Source organism: Rousettus aegyptiacus, unplaced genomic scaffold (assembly GCF_014176215.1).
Source record: "Rousettus aegyptiacus isolate mRouAeg1 unplaced genomic scaffold, mRouAeg1.p scaffold_m13_p_12, whole genome shotgun sequence".
NCBI classification, from domain to species: Eukaryota; Metazoa; Chordata; class Mammalia; order Chiroptera; family Pteropodidae; genus Rousettus; species Rousettus aegyptiacus.
This window is the reverse complement of record NW_023416287.1, coordinates 22630902-22645192: the sequence shown is the minus strand read 5'-3', so window position 1 is coordinate 22645192 and position 14291 is coordinate 22630902. Positions and strand designations below refer to the sequence as shown.

The window sequence follows — 14291 nt, the reverse complement described above, 5'->3', positions numbered from 1 at the left end:
TCCCCTTCCAATGATTAACCAGTTATCTTGACCCATTTGTTATATAATCCTTTATTTTCCCACTGGTTTAAAAGCCTCTCTTTTTCATTAACTAAATTTCCACACAGACTATACTTATTTCTGGACCTTCTAATCTGTTCCACTATTTGTCCATTCCCTAGTACTAGTTTTAGTTATTATAGCTTTTAGTATGTTTTAACATACAGTAAATCTAGTTCATTTCATTCTGCTGTCCTAAAATTTTTCCTGACTATTTCCACATGCTTATTTTTTTAATGAACTTTAGTATGATTTTGGGATCTTGTTAAGCTTATAATTTGAGGACAATGACATTTTAGCAAGGTCATGATGTAAAGATGCCATCTTCTTTAAGCACAAGGTTCTTACATCCTTGTTTTCGGATAAGATTATAAAGTTATCCTGGCTGCTGAGGAGTTGAGTAGGCTTGTGTAAAGCTGTGGCTGGTGACTAAAAGAAAAAAATATGACAGAGACCTGTGCTGGGGCCTTTACCCTAGATGAGCACGACACAGGTAAACAAGATACGGAGTTAAGGGGGAGGCCCATCCCCCACCATATCAGTGACTACAGGGTGGGCAAGTGAGGTGTCGTGGGAGAGACATGCCTAGGACAGATGAGGCCAGAGGTTCTGCCAGCTCTAGAAGGCCACTAGAGAGAGAAATGACACACATTTAGAATACGTTTCTTGAGTAGGTAAGAGGAGCCTCACAGGTGGAGGGAGTGAGTCAAAAGAGATTTCTCAGAGAATAATCCGGAAGACAGGACCAATGGTTATTGTGCTCCTGGTGTGTTCCAGGACTTTCTGAAACATTCATGTCCACATCTGTCTTGCCCCACTCCAAGATTTCATTATAATCAAAAATTAAGAACGCTCATTTCCCCTTATCACTTTGAGTCTGTTCCTGTAGCTTGCACAGTGCAGACTTTGAAGCCTAACATTTTCTGCCTTCCCCTAATGAGAGTTGATGCTGCTTTAGTATTTCTCTACCAGCCATCTGCTCAGGTCTTAGATGTGTGGTCCACCTTTCCTAAGGCCAAACACCTCCATTTCCCAGATACGAAGGTCACCTTAGTTATTGCATTAGGAAAAGGCAGATAGGACATTTAAAGGAAAAGAAAATTAAATACTTCACTATTTCACAGAGCAGAGATGGCATGAAGCATCTAAAGAAATGCACAAGAATGCAACCAACTCTATCAAGGAGAATGATTGAAACAACTTTCTGCAGAATGTCTGTGAGACGGTGACCTACAAATCCAGCTTCCAGGTCCCAGCACCAGCAGTAGTTCATGAAGCGGACAAAACAAGCCCGCAGGAAGTCCCCCAGCAGGATGGTGATGTACATTACCAGCATGTCGGACACCGTCAGCCTCATGAATTCCTGAAAGGAGGAACACAGAGACAGGGTGGTCAGGGTTGGACCTTGTTCACTTCTCCCAACAGACTGCAGCCATGCCAAATCTCCCCACACACCCGAATTCTTCTCTGGGACCCTCTGATTTTTGGTGGCAGAGTGGTGGCGGTGCAGAGCAAGAACCCTAGGCTTTGGAATATGCTTAAAATAGGCCTCAGCTTTACAAGTTACTAATTGTATTGCTCTGAACCTTTTGAAGTTGATAATATTAACCTTGCAGGGTTAATGGGAAGTTTAGCAATTATGTATGTAAATTGCCTGGCACACTGGCAATGCCCAGTGCTTGGTAGTTATTAGTGCTGTCGCACAGATATAGGATCTGAAAGCTCATCCTTTGCTTCTCCAACCTGCTCTGAAATGCCAGCTGCCCCAGCTGAGACTGAATCTGACCATCGCCACTGAGAACAACACCTGGCTTTCTTTACCACCTGCTAATTGAATTTTTTTCTTGTTATATAGAGAAATTAATTCAGGTTATTCACAGAGGCACATAACAGAAGATGCTAAATCAAAGGAACAAAGAACCTTCTCTGCTTTGTAGAGTATACACAACATTACTTCTTTTGAAAATTGAAAAGATCAACCAGACATCATTATAACCTGTGAGACATCTAATGGATGTAGAATTTCAAGGGGGCACAGGGTCTGCTTTATTTATTTTTGTATTCTCCAAGATAAATCATAAACATTGGCTGGATGAAAGGCTAATGAGCTTTCAGGGTTGTTCCTTTGTAATAATTCGGGTTAATCTTCCTAAGTAATAGACAACCCAACATGTATTAGGTCTCCACTCTGTGTGAGATGATGCTCTGGGGCCTGGGGTGGAGGTAGTGGAGGACAAGGTGAGTAGGACATAATACATCAAACCCATCAGCCTGTTGGTAACAACAAGCTCAGAAATAAACAAGCTTTCATCAGTAATGGGAACAGTGATGGGTATTCAGAGAGGAGGGCAAGAGAGGTGTCTTCCAAGGAAGGATGTGTGGCAGGAAATGAGAAGTTCTATAGCAACATATTTCCAAAGAATCACATTGGTAATGAACTCTCTTCTGCCTTTTAAAGAGGATGGGTTTTATTGACTTGAAGATTCTTTCTGTTACACATTGCGATGAGTTGAGAAATGCAGGAGCTGGGGAAGCTGAATGGCTCTGTACATTAAAGATGAGGAAGAGTTGAAGAAAATGGGAACTCTGAACTGAAAGAGGCAAGAAATGGTGAGTCTGAGTTCTCCATGAAGGAATTAGGGAGAAAAGGCCTGAAGGACCCCATGGGCGGCCATTTTCAATGGAGTATGTAATGTAATGCCCTCCTCCATTATCCTTCAACATACTCAGCTAAAAACAGTTGTCTAATGCTGTATGTGAGTAAATTCTTCAGGAGACTCATGAAAAAGTAATAAACACTGCATCTCACTGGGGTCACTGATGAATAGAAATCCCATGCAAAGAGATGGAGTTGAGGAAGAGAAGGCAGCTGATTCCTGTGTTATCCGTGAGTACTTGAAGTTTCTACTTCTGAAGGCAAAGAACACTAGGCTTTGAAGTCCACACTGTGGAAAGTACAGGAACAATAGTGAAAGTGGATATGGGGAAATGGTTATTAATTTTTGAGACTCTAATGAAAATCATTAATTTTCTTTGCAGAAAAATGCATACATGCATATGTACACAAAATCATGCATCTAATTTTTATGAGTATTCATGATTTCTAGGTGGAGAACCTCAGGCTTTCAGTAAAATCTGCAGTAAAACTTAATAAATCCAAGTGGTATTAGATTGATGAATGGAGCATGTAAGAGAAATATGTGGGACATTGAAAAAAATGATAAAGTGAAAAAGTAGAACTTTCCTAAGAAATATTGGCTGGGCATTTTAGTGGCTTAAAAATGGAAACATCAAGGAAAGAATAGCAAGAACTGAGGACAGGGGTAGTCTTTTCAGGACAGCACAGTTACTCACAATGCCCACAGCTGTCTCCCAGCAAGAACCACGGGGCACATCAGCAGGGTGCAGGGGTGGCCGGGGGACACTCTCATTCCAACCCGAGGAATTGTAATAGTTAAACAGAGTCCAGTGAGTGATGTTCTTTATTGTCTCTTCATTAGAAAGCTGGAATGGAAGACGGAGACGTGCGGTCAGAAGGAGCCAGGGACGGTCCAACCACTTCTACAGAAACAACAATTAAAGCCAGCACATGCTACAGCTTTACCACCTAACCTCTGCCCTGCCCCTCAATAAAGTCGCCCCAAAAATCTAAATAGAAGAGGGGGACAATTGGCTGAAGTCTTTGGGCCTTTTCCGTGAAGTTATCTTCTCTAAATTATTACCCATCTGTCTGTTTGTCTATCCATCCATCAAGTCATTCATTCTTCTTTTGAGAATAATTTATTCAGGGTCTATTCTGGACATACAAGGCAATGGTGACACAGGAGTGAACAAGAGAGGTGGAGTGTTCCTCAGAAAGTTCACAGTCTAGTAATTGACAGATGAACAGACAGACAATTACAGAACAGAGTGATAAGAATTACGGGACATTTTCTCTGGGGATTGAGGAAATCCACATCAGACAGTGGGGGCCACAGAAGACTTCCTGGAGGCAAAGAGATCTGAGCCCACACGCCAGGGAGAATCCATTAACTAGTCAAACAGGAAGAAGGGTGGAGAGAGAGGCAAGAGAGAATTTTGCCCCATGGAGGAATGCGAGGCTTAGTTGGGGAATAGTCTACTGGGGTAGGGAAGGAACCAGAGATGAGGGTGGAGTGGTGGGCAAGGGCCAGATCCAATCACTTCCACGCTTAGAACCTTTTACAAGCATTCCTGTTAACCTCAGGAAAAAGTTCATGCAGCTCAATACAGAGGAGGGAGGGCAAGGAAGAGGAGCCTTATCATCTGGACCTTCCCTCAGCTTCAGTTTCCACCCTTTCCCTCTACTCTGTTGTACAGTTCTCTGTTTGCACCAGCTGTTCCCTCTGCTTTTTCTGATCTCTGCAAAGACTCTTCCGGGGGTTCTGGAGTCCCTCCTGTGCACTGCCATGCTGGCCTGCATTTGCCCTCAACGAAGCATATCCTGCGGCATGATGTAACAGATGAGTCTGTCTCCCGGTGAGTGCGAACACCCTTGGATCGGGACTGTGTTTGACTTGCTGCTGTACCCCCAGGGCCTGACCTAGTGGGCGCTCCACAACCGTTTTGTAAGAAGTGATGAAAGTTTATGACATATCATCTCAATGAACACTTACTTGGCTACTCGGCTGATAAACACTTATGGCAACTATGAAACAATATGGAAAAGGCTGTAAATAAAATATTAATGGTATCAAGTGACATACATATAATGTGAAAAAAGACAACCTAAGAAAAAGACAGCAAAGAACAGCAGCAAAATGCTAAAAATGGCTGTTTTTATATCATATCCTGGAGATATTTTTCTTCGTTTTACTTTTCTGAACTTTCCAAAATCTATTTAATTAATATGAATTGTGCATAAGGAGATTTTTATATTTAGAATATGATGGGCATCAGGGACTGGCAGATGTTTGTGGTCAGTCTTTACCTTGAGATGGACGTCATCCATCAGGGCCAAGAGAAACGTGTAGAGGTTCCCCAGAAAAAGTGCAAAGATGCGTCCCAGCTGCCACTTCAGTCCAATGCGTGGGTGGTAATTCTCCAGGGCAGCGATGGTTTCAAACAGAGGGGGACAAAACATCCCAAGTAGAGACATCACAATTTCTACCTGAGAGATCAGGAAAGCCTGGGTTACTTGTGTCGGCAATATCACTTGGTTGGTCATCATCTCTGAACCCCCAGGGCCATACAACTCCATTTCCTTTTTGCCTCCTCCTCTGTGTCTCCACAACTTGCTGTGTGACGCTGGGAAAAGCATCGACATGACCTGAGCAGTCAGCATATGTCCCATACACCATAATGACTCTGCGACTGGTTGCTATCACGATTGTTGCTATTAGTATGGGTAAAACTAGCAAGCTTTCTTTGAGAAGTAAATGAGTTAGCCTATGGGACAATACTTTGTATTCCGTAAAATTGTGAGCTAGGTTAGAGTCACTGTGGCAGCCCGTATCTCAGGAGAACGGAAGAGAGGAAGCTCAGATCACAGAAGAGAACTAACAATAGAGGGATGCGATTGAGAACAGCTTTCGGAGTCAGCGCTCTGGATTTGAGTCTCGGCTCTGTCACTTGCTGGCTTTGAAATGTAGGAAAAGTTACCTAACTTCTTGTTTCTTCATGTGTAGAACGGTGATGGCAGTTCTCGTTGTGAGGGTCAGAAGAGGTAATGAATGCACATCTACTAGTCTAGAGCTTGGTAAATGGTAACCCCTCGATTTTACATACAATTTTGGGAAAATCCTGACTCTATAATTGAACCTGACTATAATAGAACATTCTCTTCGCAACGAAAACTGCTCATCCAGTGGAGGGTAAATCTTTGAGATGCTAACCAAATTGCGGGTTGGTTATTACTTCTGAGCTGATCCTGACTCCCCTACTTTCTCTCACACTGACTTAGCTTGGCTTCTCATCACCTTCATACCTACATACCTGCTCATGCAGTTCTTTCTATATGGTGAACCCTCCCTATACCACATGCACCACTGCCTTTCTTGACATATTTGTCTAATAATGCTCGGCCCAATTCCTGCCTTTGCTGCAAATTTCCAGTTCACACGAACATCTCCCCTGCAACACATCTGTAACCCAAAACATCTTATTTGATCATGTTATTTCTGCCTATTGCTATTTGTGCTTTGGTTTATTCTTGTCAAGCTTGCTTCCTAAGGAAACTGCAGTCTATTATTACCTTTAAACTGTAGCTTTAATCCATTTATATTTATTGTAATCATTGATACATTTAAATTTAAATATTATCTGATTTTCTGTTCATATTTGTCCTACCATTTTCTTTTTCTATCCTTTCTTGGTTTTATTTAATTTATTTAGCTTATGATTCTGTGGATCAGTGTTTGTTTCTGGGCTTAGTTAGATGGTTCATCTGCTGGTCCCACCTGGATGGTTGATGGCTTCATTTACATTTCTGGTGGTTGACTGGCTTTCACCTGGGGGTGATGAGATAAGTGGGCCATGTCTCTCATTCAGCAGGCTATCCTGGAATTGGCCACATGGTGAAGGTCTCAGGGTTCCCAAAAGAGCAAATTGAAATACATAAGCGCTTTTCAAGTCTGCTTGCATCATGGTTGCTACTGTCCTATTGGCTTAAAGCAAGTCAGATGGCCAAGCCAAGCTAAATTCAAGGAACGGGGAAACAGATCCCACCTCTTCATGGGAGCAGCTAAAATATCACATTGCAAAGAAATTTGCATACAAGGATAGGAAGAATTTGTAGCCATTTTTGCCAACTACCACAGATGCCAAATTCCCACAAGAGATTTATGGATCAATATAATCTCAATAAAATCTTAATGTGTTTTATTGTGGATCTTGATGAAAAAAACTCATTCTACCAGATATCAATACATACTATAAAGCCATAGTTAGTGAGTGTGTTGTTAATGTAGGAATAGACAAATAGACCATAAGAATAGAAATGGGAGCCCAGAATCATAACCATGCATAAATAGAAACTTGATTTACGATATATGGCACTGGAGAACTATGAAGAAAGGAATACCTCGTTAATAACTGGGATTAAAGACAATTGGCTATCCAGTTGACTGATATGCTAATTAAATCCACTTTTATCTAGCCACAAAGGACTAATAATAGGTAGCTCTTCTTTCAACTACTTGACTTGAAAGGGATGGAATTTCACTTTTTAAAACAAGTCCTATAACCCAGACTTTTAGTATTTCAGATGAACGGCATAGGAACCAGTATAATTTCAGTTATACTGAATTTCACTTTCAATATTCACTTCCACAGAGATGACCTTCTTACCTCATTCCTTTCATACCAGCTGACGTTCTGCATTTTGGAGAATTCCTGGGATCGCTTCACTACAAAGTAAATGAGGTATCCACTTCCACACAAACAACAGATGATAAGAAAGTTGGCCAGGACACGGAGAAATCTTGTCAGGTGGATATTTTCTTCTTTGTTACTCTCCTGTTCATCTACTATTGATTCCTTAGTGTATAAAAATGAGATGTGAATTTCACCATAAAAACAAACAAACAAACAAATAAATTTTAAAAAATGAGATGTGAATAATGTCAGGCCAGGAACGAACAGGAACCATTGTTGTTTGGGTCTTCAGATGACTACTTTGCATATACTTCATAAATAAAATAATACAGAGGAATGATGGAAAGCACTGTTACCCTATGGAGAATTTGTTCTTTCTTTTAAGAAAATATATTTTGTTGTTACTGTTACTGTTTGGCACATGTAATGACAAAAGCTTAAATTTATCGAAAACTTACTATGTGCCAGATGTGGTGCTAAACACTTCCCATATGGGATCCCTCTTAATCCCAATAACAAATCAATAGAGGAGTTATTATTATTACCCATCTAGCAGATACTAAAGACCAGAGAAATTTCAGTAATTGATTAGGATTGTTTTAAGTCCATAGATTAACTCTATGGTCATGCCACCCTGAACAAGCTTGATCCCATCTGATCTCAGAAGCTAAGCAGGCTTGGGCCTGGTTAGTACTTGGATGGGAGACTACCTAGGAAGACCAGGTGCTGTTTTTTATAAAAAAATAAAAAAAATAAAGGATTGTAAGCTAATAAGATCCTTGCAATCTGTGAGGTCGACCAAGGGTTGCCTCATCAAAGAAAGAAAGAAAGAAAGAAAGAAAGAAAGAAAGAAAGAAAGAAAGAAAGAAAGAAAGAAAGAAAGAAAGAAAGAAAGAAAAATAAATCTATAGATCAAATAGATTAATTCAGGGCCGACTTTTTCTATAAAAAAGTTCTGGCCAAACTCTTCCTATAAAAATCCAGTAGTACATCTTTCGTGGTTTGTAGGCCATGTGGTCTCTCTCATAACTACTCAACTATGCCACTGTTGCATAAAAGTAACCATAGAGAATATATGAAAAACAGACATGGCTTTGTTTCAATAAAACTTATTTAAGAAAAGAGGCAGCAGACTAGATTTGGACCCTGAGCCATAGTTGGTGATTCATGTTGTAATCCACTTGCATGGTATATATCTCCATCTTTTTAGAGTTTCTTGACTTCCTTCAGCAATGTTTTGTACTTTTAGTGTAGCAATCTTGCACATTTTTCTTTGGTTAAATCTATTCCTAGGAATTTTTTTGTAACTTATATAATTGTATTGTAAATGGAATTGAAAATTATTTTTCAATTGTTTGCTGTGAGTGTATAAAAATACAATGGATTCCTTATTATTAATATCTCCTGCATCAGTAACTCTGTGAAGACACAACTAGTGTGTGGCAGACTGGGAATGGAAAGCGAGGTCTCTTGGAAACTAAAGTACTTGGAAGGAGACTTTGCTAATCAATTAACAGTTACTATTTTCAGGTTCAGGTTTAACTAACACATTAAGCAGTTAATATATATTAATGGACACAACATGTGCCCTTTAATGTATGTGTTTTATCTTGATTATTTTTATAGACTCAGAGGCAAATCCTTCTTCTTCCCAGATATTCGAAGTGCTTCACAGATATTGGCCTTCTTTCTCTTTCTCTGGTAGGCTTGGAGGAAGAGTCAAAGTCCTCATTGACCCCAACCCTGCCCTCGAATGCTCCATCAGAGGCTCCCCATTGCTGTGAGAAAGAAAGGAGTCAGCTCCGTGCTCCACCCACTGCCAAGCTGACAACATTCTGGGGCTCACGAAACCCGTGTGAGTTGCTGAGCCAAACTCTGTCCCTGGTGGATGTACCTGCCATCTATAGGCATTGGTCAGTGGGCGGCAGCTCACTTCTTCTCCCAAGAAGGGCCAGGAGGGAGGAGAAGGAAGAGACATAGCCAAGCATAGTTGTGTTATAAATCTTTCCTCTGCCAAGTCTTATTGGAAAGTGACTGATCAGACAGGAGAATATTGAACTATCAAGAACTCTGAATGGTGTTTATAGTAACAGAGGAAAAAAATAGGATGTTTAGTGCTTAAGCGTCACAGCTTCTGCCTTTATTAATTTGCTTGCCCTCTGGTTTGTTTTAATATTATACAATAGAGATGTGTGGATTACCTCACATCTCTTTTTTGAACAAATTAATGAAATAATTAAGTGTGGAGTTACATATTCAATTAATTCCTTTATTCCCACACCTACAAACTAGGGTTCTCAACTCTTTCTGGGTGTTGTAATTACTAGAAAAACTTTTTTAAAAATCCAATGCCAGGACCCATCCAACAGCAATTACACTGAGATCTCTGGGGGCGGGACCAAGAAGATTTTTATAGCTCCTTGGGTGATTCAAACATGTGTAAAAGGTTGAGAACTGCTGCCCCAAATGGGTCCTTTCATGTCCTCCAGTGGAAAACGGTTCCTCAAGGAAATACTCATGTCTCAGCATCATTGATTCTCTGCCATATTAAGAAACAGATGGTGGGTACCAGCTGTGAGCATTTTTTCTTGAAGGACTGAAAGCTGGGCTCTTGCTTCTGATAAACCTCTTGCCACAAATTACTTAGCGATCTTATTTCCCGTATGCCAGCTGCAAGATTTTCCCAATGATCAGAGGGACCCAAATTTCCCCAGGAAGTGGGAACTTCCCTGAATGGCTACCTTGAAGCTGGTGGTGATGGAGGCATATTTGTTGTCGGCTGTCTCTGAATTCCCTATCAGGTAGTCCCAGCTGGTGAACATCTTGAAGCTGAATGTGAAGTTATCATTCTCCCCTTCACTCGTGCCGCCCTGGGTGTTGCTGGCCATCCTGCAGGGTGCACAGCACTGTTGTTATGTCTGCTCTGTGTCTGCTGCATCAGCCCAAAGGAACCTTGGCCTGAGCCAATTTTGGGCACAGGTAGCAGGGATTCAGAGAGGGAAATGAACCATGCAGGGACATGGGGCAAGACAGATTTGATTCAGGGAACCTTCTCCCCAAATCAGAGTCCCCTGTGAGCACACAGTGTCAGCTGGGTAGTAAGAAGCCTGCGGGACACAGGACATTTAATCATGTTTTCTGCCCCGAAGTCTGATTTCCTATGGCTTGACTTGCCTATAAATATTTTAGAATTCTTTACTCTCACCGAGGAACATCCCTTTCTAATGTATTTATTTCTTTGAAGAGAAGAATGCATTTTTTTCTGATATACAATCCAATAAGCCACGAGGCAGTTGTTACTGCACCCAGGTAACACACATATCCTTTTCTTAAGCAAGCTTGGATGAAGGTACCGTGGAACTGCCTTGTTATTCACCCCTTTTATCCTACCTATCTCATCCTCTCTTTGTGCTCCCTGGAGTTCAGCCCTGTGAGAATCAGAATTACAAGCAAAGGCTCTTATCAAATACAATGGCAGGGCCAGAGGAGTTACCCTCCTCTCTAACTATATCTTATCTATTGGCTTTTAGGATTTACTGTTCTAGGGACTTGGTTGGCTGAGTTAGCTCTTTGGTTCATCAGAGAAACATTCCATACCTCTATACTTACCTAGGATAATAGTAAGAGAAAAACATAACAATATGAGGGCTAAGAATAAAACCATATGTTCGTTTAGGCTTCTTGTTTATATCTTTATAAGTACTGGGCTGGCTTCTCACATGCGAGATAGAGTTATAGAGCAACAGAAGAGTTTTTCTGAGAAAGCAGAGCTCTGGGGAAAGCAAAAACAGACCTTGCTAACTTCTCCAGCCTTACCTTACCAAGTACCATGCTCCCCCTCAAGCCAAACTGGTCTTTTGACAATTTCTGGAACTCATGAGGATATTTGCTGCCTCAGGGCCTTTGCACATGTCTTTCTTTTGGCTAAAATGCTGTGCTCCAGAATTTTAGCATGGCTGGCAGTTCTCAGCCTGGTCTGAAGGCATTTCCATCCCATTTTGCAGAATTTCCCACATTACCCTGTTTGTCTTTTATACCACATATGACGGTCTGCATTTGCTCTGTTTATTTGCTTTTATTTTACTCTCTAAATCCCCCTCAAGTAGACACATGATGGCTGTGAGAATGGGCTGTTTGTGTGAAGAAAATTAAAAGCCTGTAAATAAGATGGTCATACTTACGATCTAATGACAATCATCAGGCTATAGCCGAATACGCTGACCCCCACCATAAAGTAAGCCATGGGCAATCTGTACCTCAGCCACCCGATGGTCCTCTGGTCATTGTAGTAGCCGTAGAAGAGAGCAGAATATTTAATGTAGCCCTGTGGGACAGCAAATCCAAATGCTCTGGGTTTGTGAGCTCAGCGCAGTCATCAGACACTTCCATTCTACCAGGCATTTCTGTCTCATGGGTTTAGCGGGAGTCTGAGGGGAGGAAGGAAGAGTTCTGGACATTCTTGTTCTTCCCTTCACTCCCTGCAGTTGCTCCCGAGTCTATCCATGTCCCATGTCTTTCCCTCTTTCTTTTCTTCTCTTTTTTTCCTCCATTTTACAGAGTGCATAGAGATATAAGACAGAGAGGAGAGTGTTGTTAACATTCGGGATAAAATTAGGGATAAGAGGTGAGTGGGTGCAAACTTCTCCAGCCTTACTGTTAAGGATGGAAAATTTTTCAGTAAGCCAGCCTTAAGAATTTACTTCTGATTCTGTTAACCAGGTTGTGGTAATCCGCTCAAAGATATGCTAATGGCCAACTTCTGATTCTGTAATCTGCTTACTTGTTTTGATGTTAATGAGGATGTGGTACTCTGTTTACTTGTTAACTAGGGTGTGGTTCTAGGCTTTATAAACTGCCTCTTTTGGGAGTTGGGGCTGATCTCCTCTGACACTGCGTGGTAGAGAGTCAGTCGCCGGCCGGCTAATAAAGGCTCACAATTCATCTCAATTGGCTCCATGGGTCTAAGATTTGAGCGAACCACAACATTACCTTACCAGGTACCATGCTCCCTCTCAAGCCACACTGGCCTTTTGACAGTTTCTGGAACTCACTAGGATATTTACTGCTTCAGGGCCTTTGCATAGAAGATTTTAAATTCTTACTCCACCCCCAATCCCTATCCCTAGGGTCTTAAATTTAACATTCGAGAAGTAAATAGGAGTCTGGGAACTTTCTCAGTATTTCAAAACTTCTAAAGAAAACTATACCTGATAAGACTTACAGTTTAACCTGAACTTACACTTTTAAGTGTAATTAGGTATAATATTAACTTAGAATTTTAGCACTTCTTTAACGTCTTTGCTGAATATAAAATGGGATTGTCGTTGAATAAATCTGGTTGTTTTGGGTAACTAGAATGTTTCAACAGGGGTCCTTGGGTGAAATAAAGAACAAAGGGAATTCTTAGCAGTAGTATATCATCTTTAGCAGTAGTATATTGTAGTAGTATTATCTCGTCCTTAGTATATAGTCATTATTTGGAACACCCCTGCTCCAAAGGATTTAGAAAAATACTCCAGCCCACTTTTCCAAGGGGTCTTGAATCTGACTCTGACAGTGAAGGATGGCAACAGCAGTGACGTGTTGTTTGAACCGCCACAATCAGGCCTCCCAGCCTCGAGGACTCCTTAGAGCCTGCAGACCAAGCCACCCAGAGACGTGGGGGTGTGAGGATTCCAAAAGGAGGGAGGGGCATTCCAGGCACAGGACCCTGAGCGAAAGCAGGAAGACACTGAAAATGTGTGATGTATTCAGGGACTTTCCCCCAAACTTGATAATATTGGGGCATAAAGCATGAAGTCTTAGACGGAAAAGGGAATGGAGAGGTCGGGAGCAGCCAGGGCATTCCCAGGAACAGTTCTTTTGTAAACCCAGTTTGTAATACTGGATTTTATTCCATTTAGGAATGGGAATAAGTGAATGTCAGAGGTAAAGTATGACAAGGTCAGGTTTGCATTTTAGAAAGATCACTCTAGCAGCAAAGGGAATGGAGGCTGTAAGAGTCAAGCCAAGGCAGGGAGCAGAGGTAGAAGATTCTGACAGTGGTCTGGTATAGTGGGGGATATCATTTAACGGAGAGGTAAGTGAAATGCAGAAAGGGAAACCAATTCAAGAAATATTTAGTAGGCAGGCTCAGACTTAGTGATCGATTGGATGTGGTGAGAGGGTGGGGAAGAGGCAGTGTAGGATGACTTCTAGGTTTCATACTTGAATAAATGAACGAAGGGTGGTTCCAATACAGGAGATGGGGAAAAGATGTGGGTTTGGTTGGATAGATGTTGGAATTCGAGGAGTAGTAGGGCATGTATTTGAAGGTACCATGTGATACCTTGGGGGAAGGCTGGAGTAGCAATAGCTTGAGGGCTTAATGTAGGTATGAAGAGAGAAAATCATATTTAAGATCAGCTTACATTGATCTTGTATAATGAAGAGAGCAGTGTCCCCATAGGGACTCATATACATCAGAATGTGTGCATGGAGAGAGGCACCTATAAAGGAGACCAAAGGTAACATACTTGGCTGGCTCATTTTGCATAGTGCTAGGATTCTATTTGATTAACACACTGTTTTTTCAGTAATCAAATGCAACACGTCATACGTATCCACGCAGACTTTAGAGCTCATAATCACAAAACGGAAGTGCATCGGCATGTTAACAATGGTACCTCAAAATCCCAAAGGACGGAAAAATCCATGGCTTTTTCTTCCTCAGCCCGAGGCACTGTCTTTCTGGGTATACTTCCATAGGGCATGCCCATTAGTACCTTGTGTAGGGACAGAATAACACAATTTTATGTGGAAAAAATACAAATGCATGGATATTCATACACTGGGCTAGAGATTTTCCTTCTCATAATAAGACATACCCATTTTCCTCTTTCAATGACATTAATTACATTCCTAATTTTAAAAGTAACACA

At 41.3% G+C, this 14291-nt stretch overlaps 1 protein-coding gene and 1 pseudogene across 1 annotated transcript in view; one reads left to right on the top strand and one right to left on the bottom strand.

Moving 5' to 3' along the window:
• Window positions 1-14291, bottom strand: part of TMC2 (transmembrane channel like 2) — a 50678-nt gene that overhangs the window by 13036 nt on the left and 23351 nt on the right. Inside the window, exons 8-14 of the mRNA XM_016154020.2 lie at window positions 14037-14135; window positions 11553-11695; window positions 10113-10260; window positions 7345-7533; window positions 4988-5167; window positions 3394-3543; window positions 1274-1402 (exon numbers count right to left, since the gene is read on the bottom strand). Of these exons, the coding sequence (XP_016009506.2) occupies window positions 1274-1402; window positions 3394-3543; window positions 4988-5167; window positions 7345-7533; window positions 10113-10260; window positions 11553-11695; window positions 14037-14135 (1038 nt within the window). The remainder of the gene's footprint in view (window positions 1-1273; window positions 1403-3393; window positions 3544-4987; window positions 5168-7344; window positions 7534-10112; window positions 10261-11552; window positions 11696-14036; window positions 14136-14291) is intronic.
• Window positions 7988-8106, top strand: LOC118610295 (annotated as a pseudogene).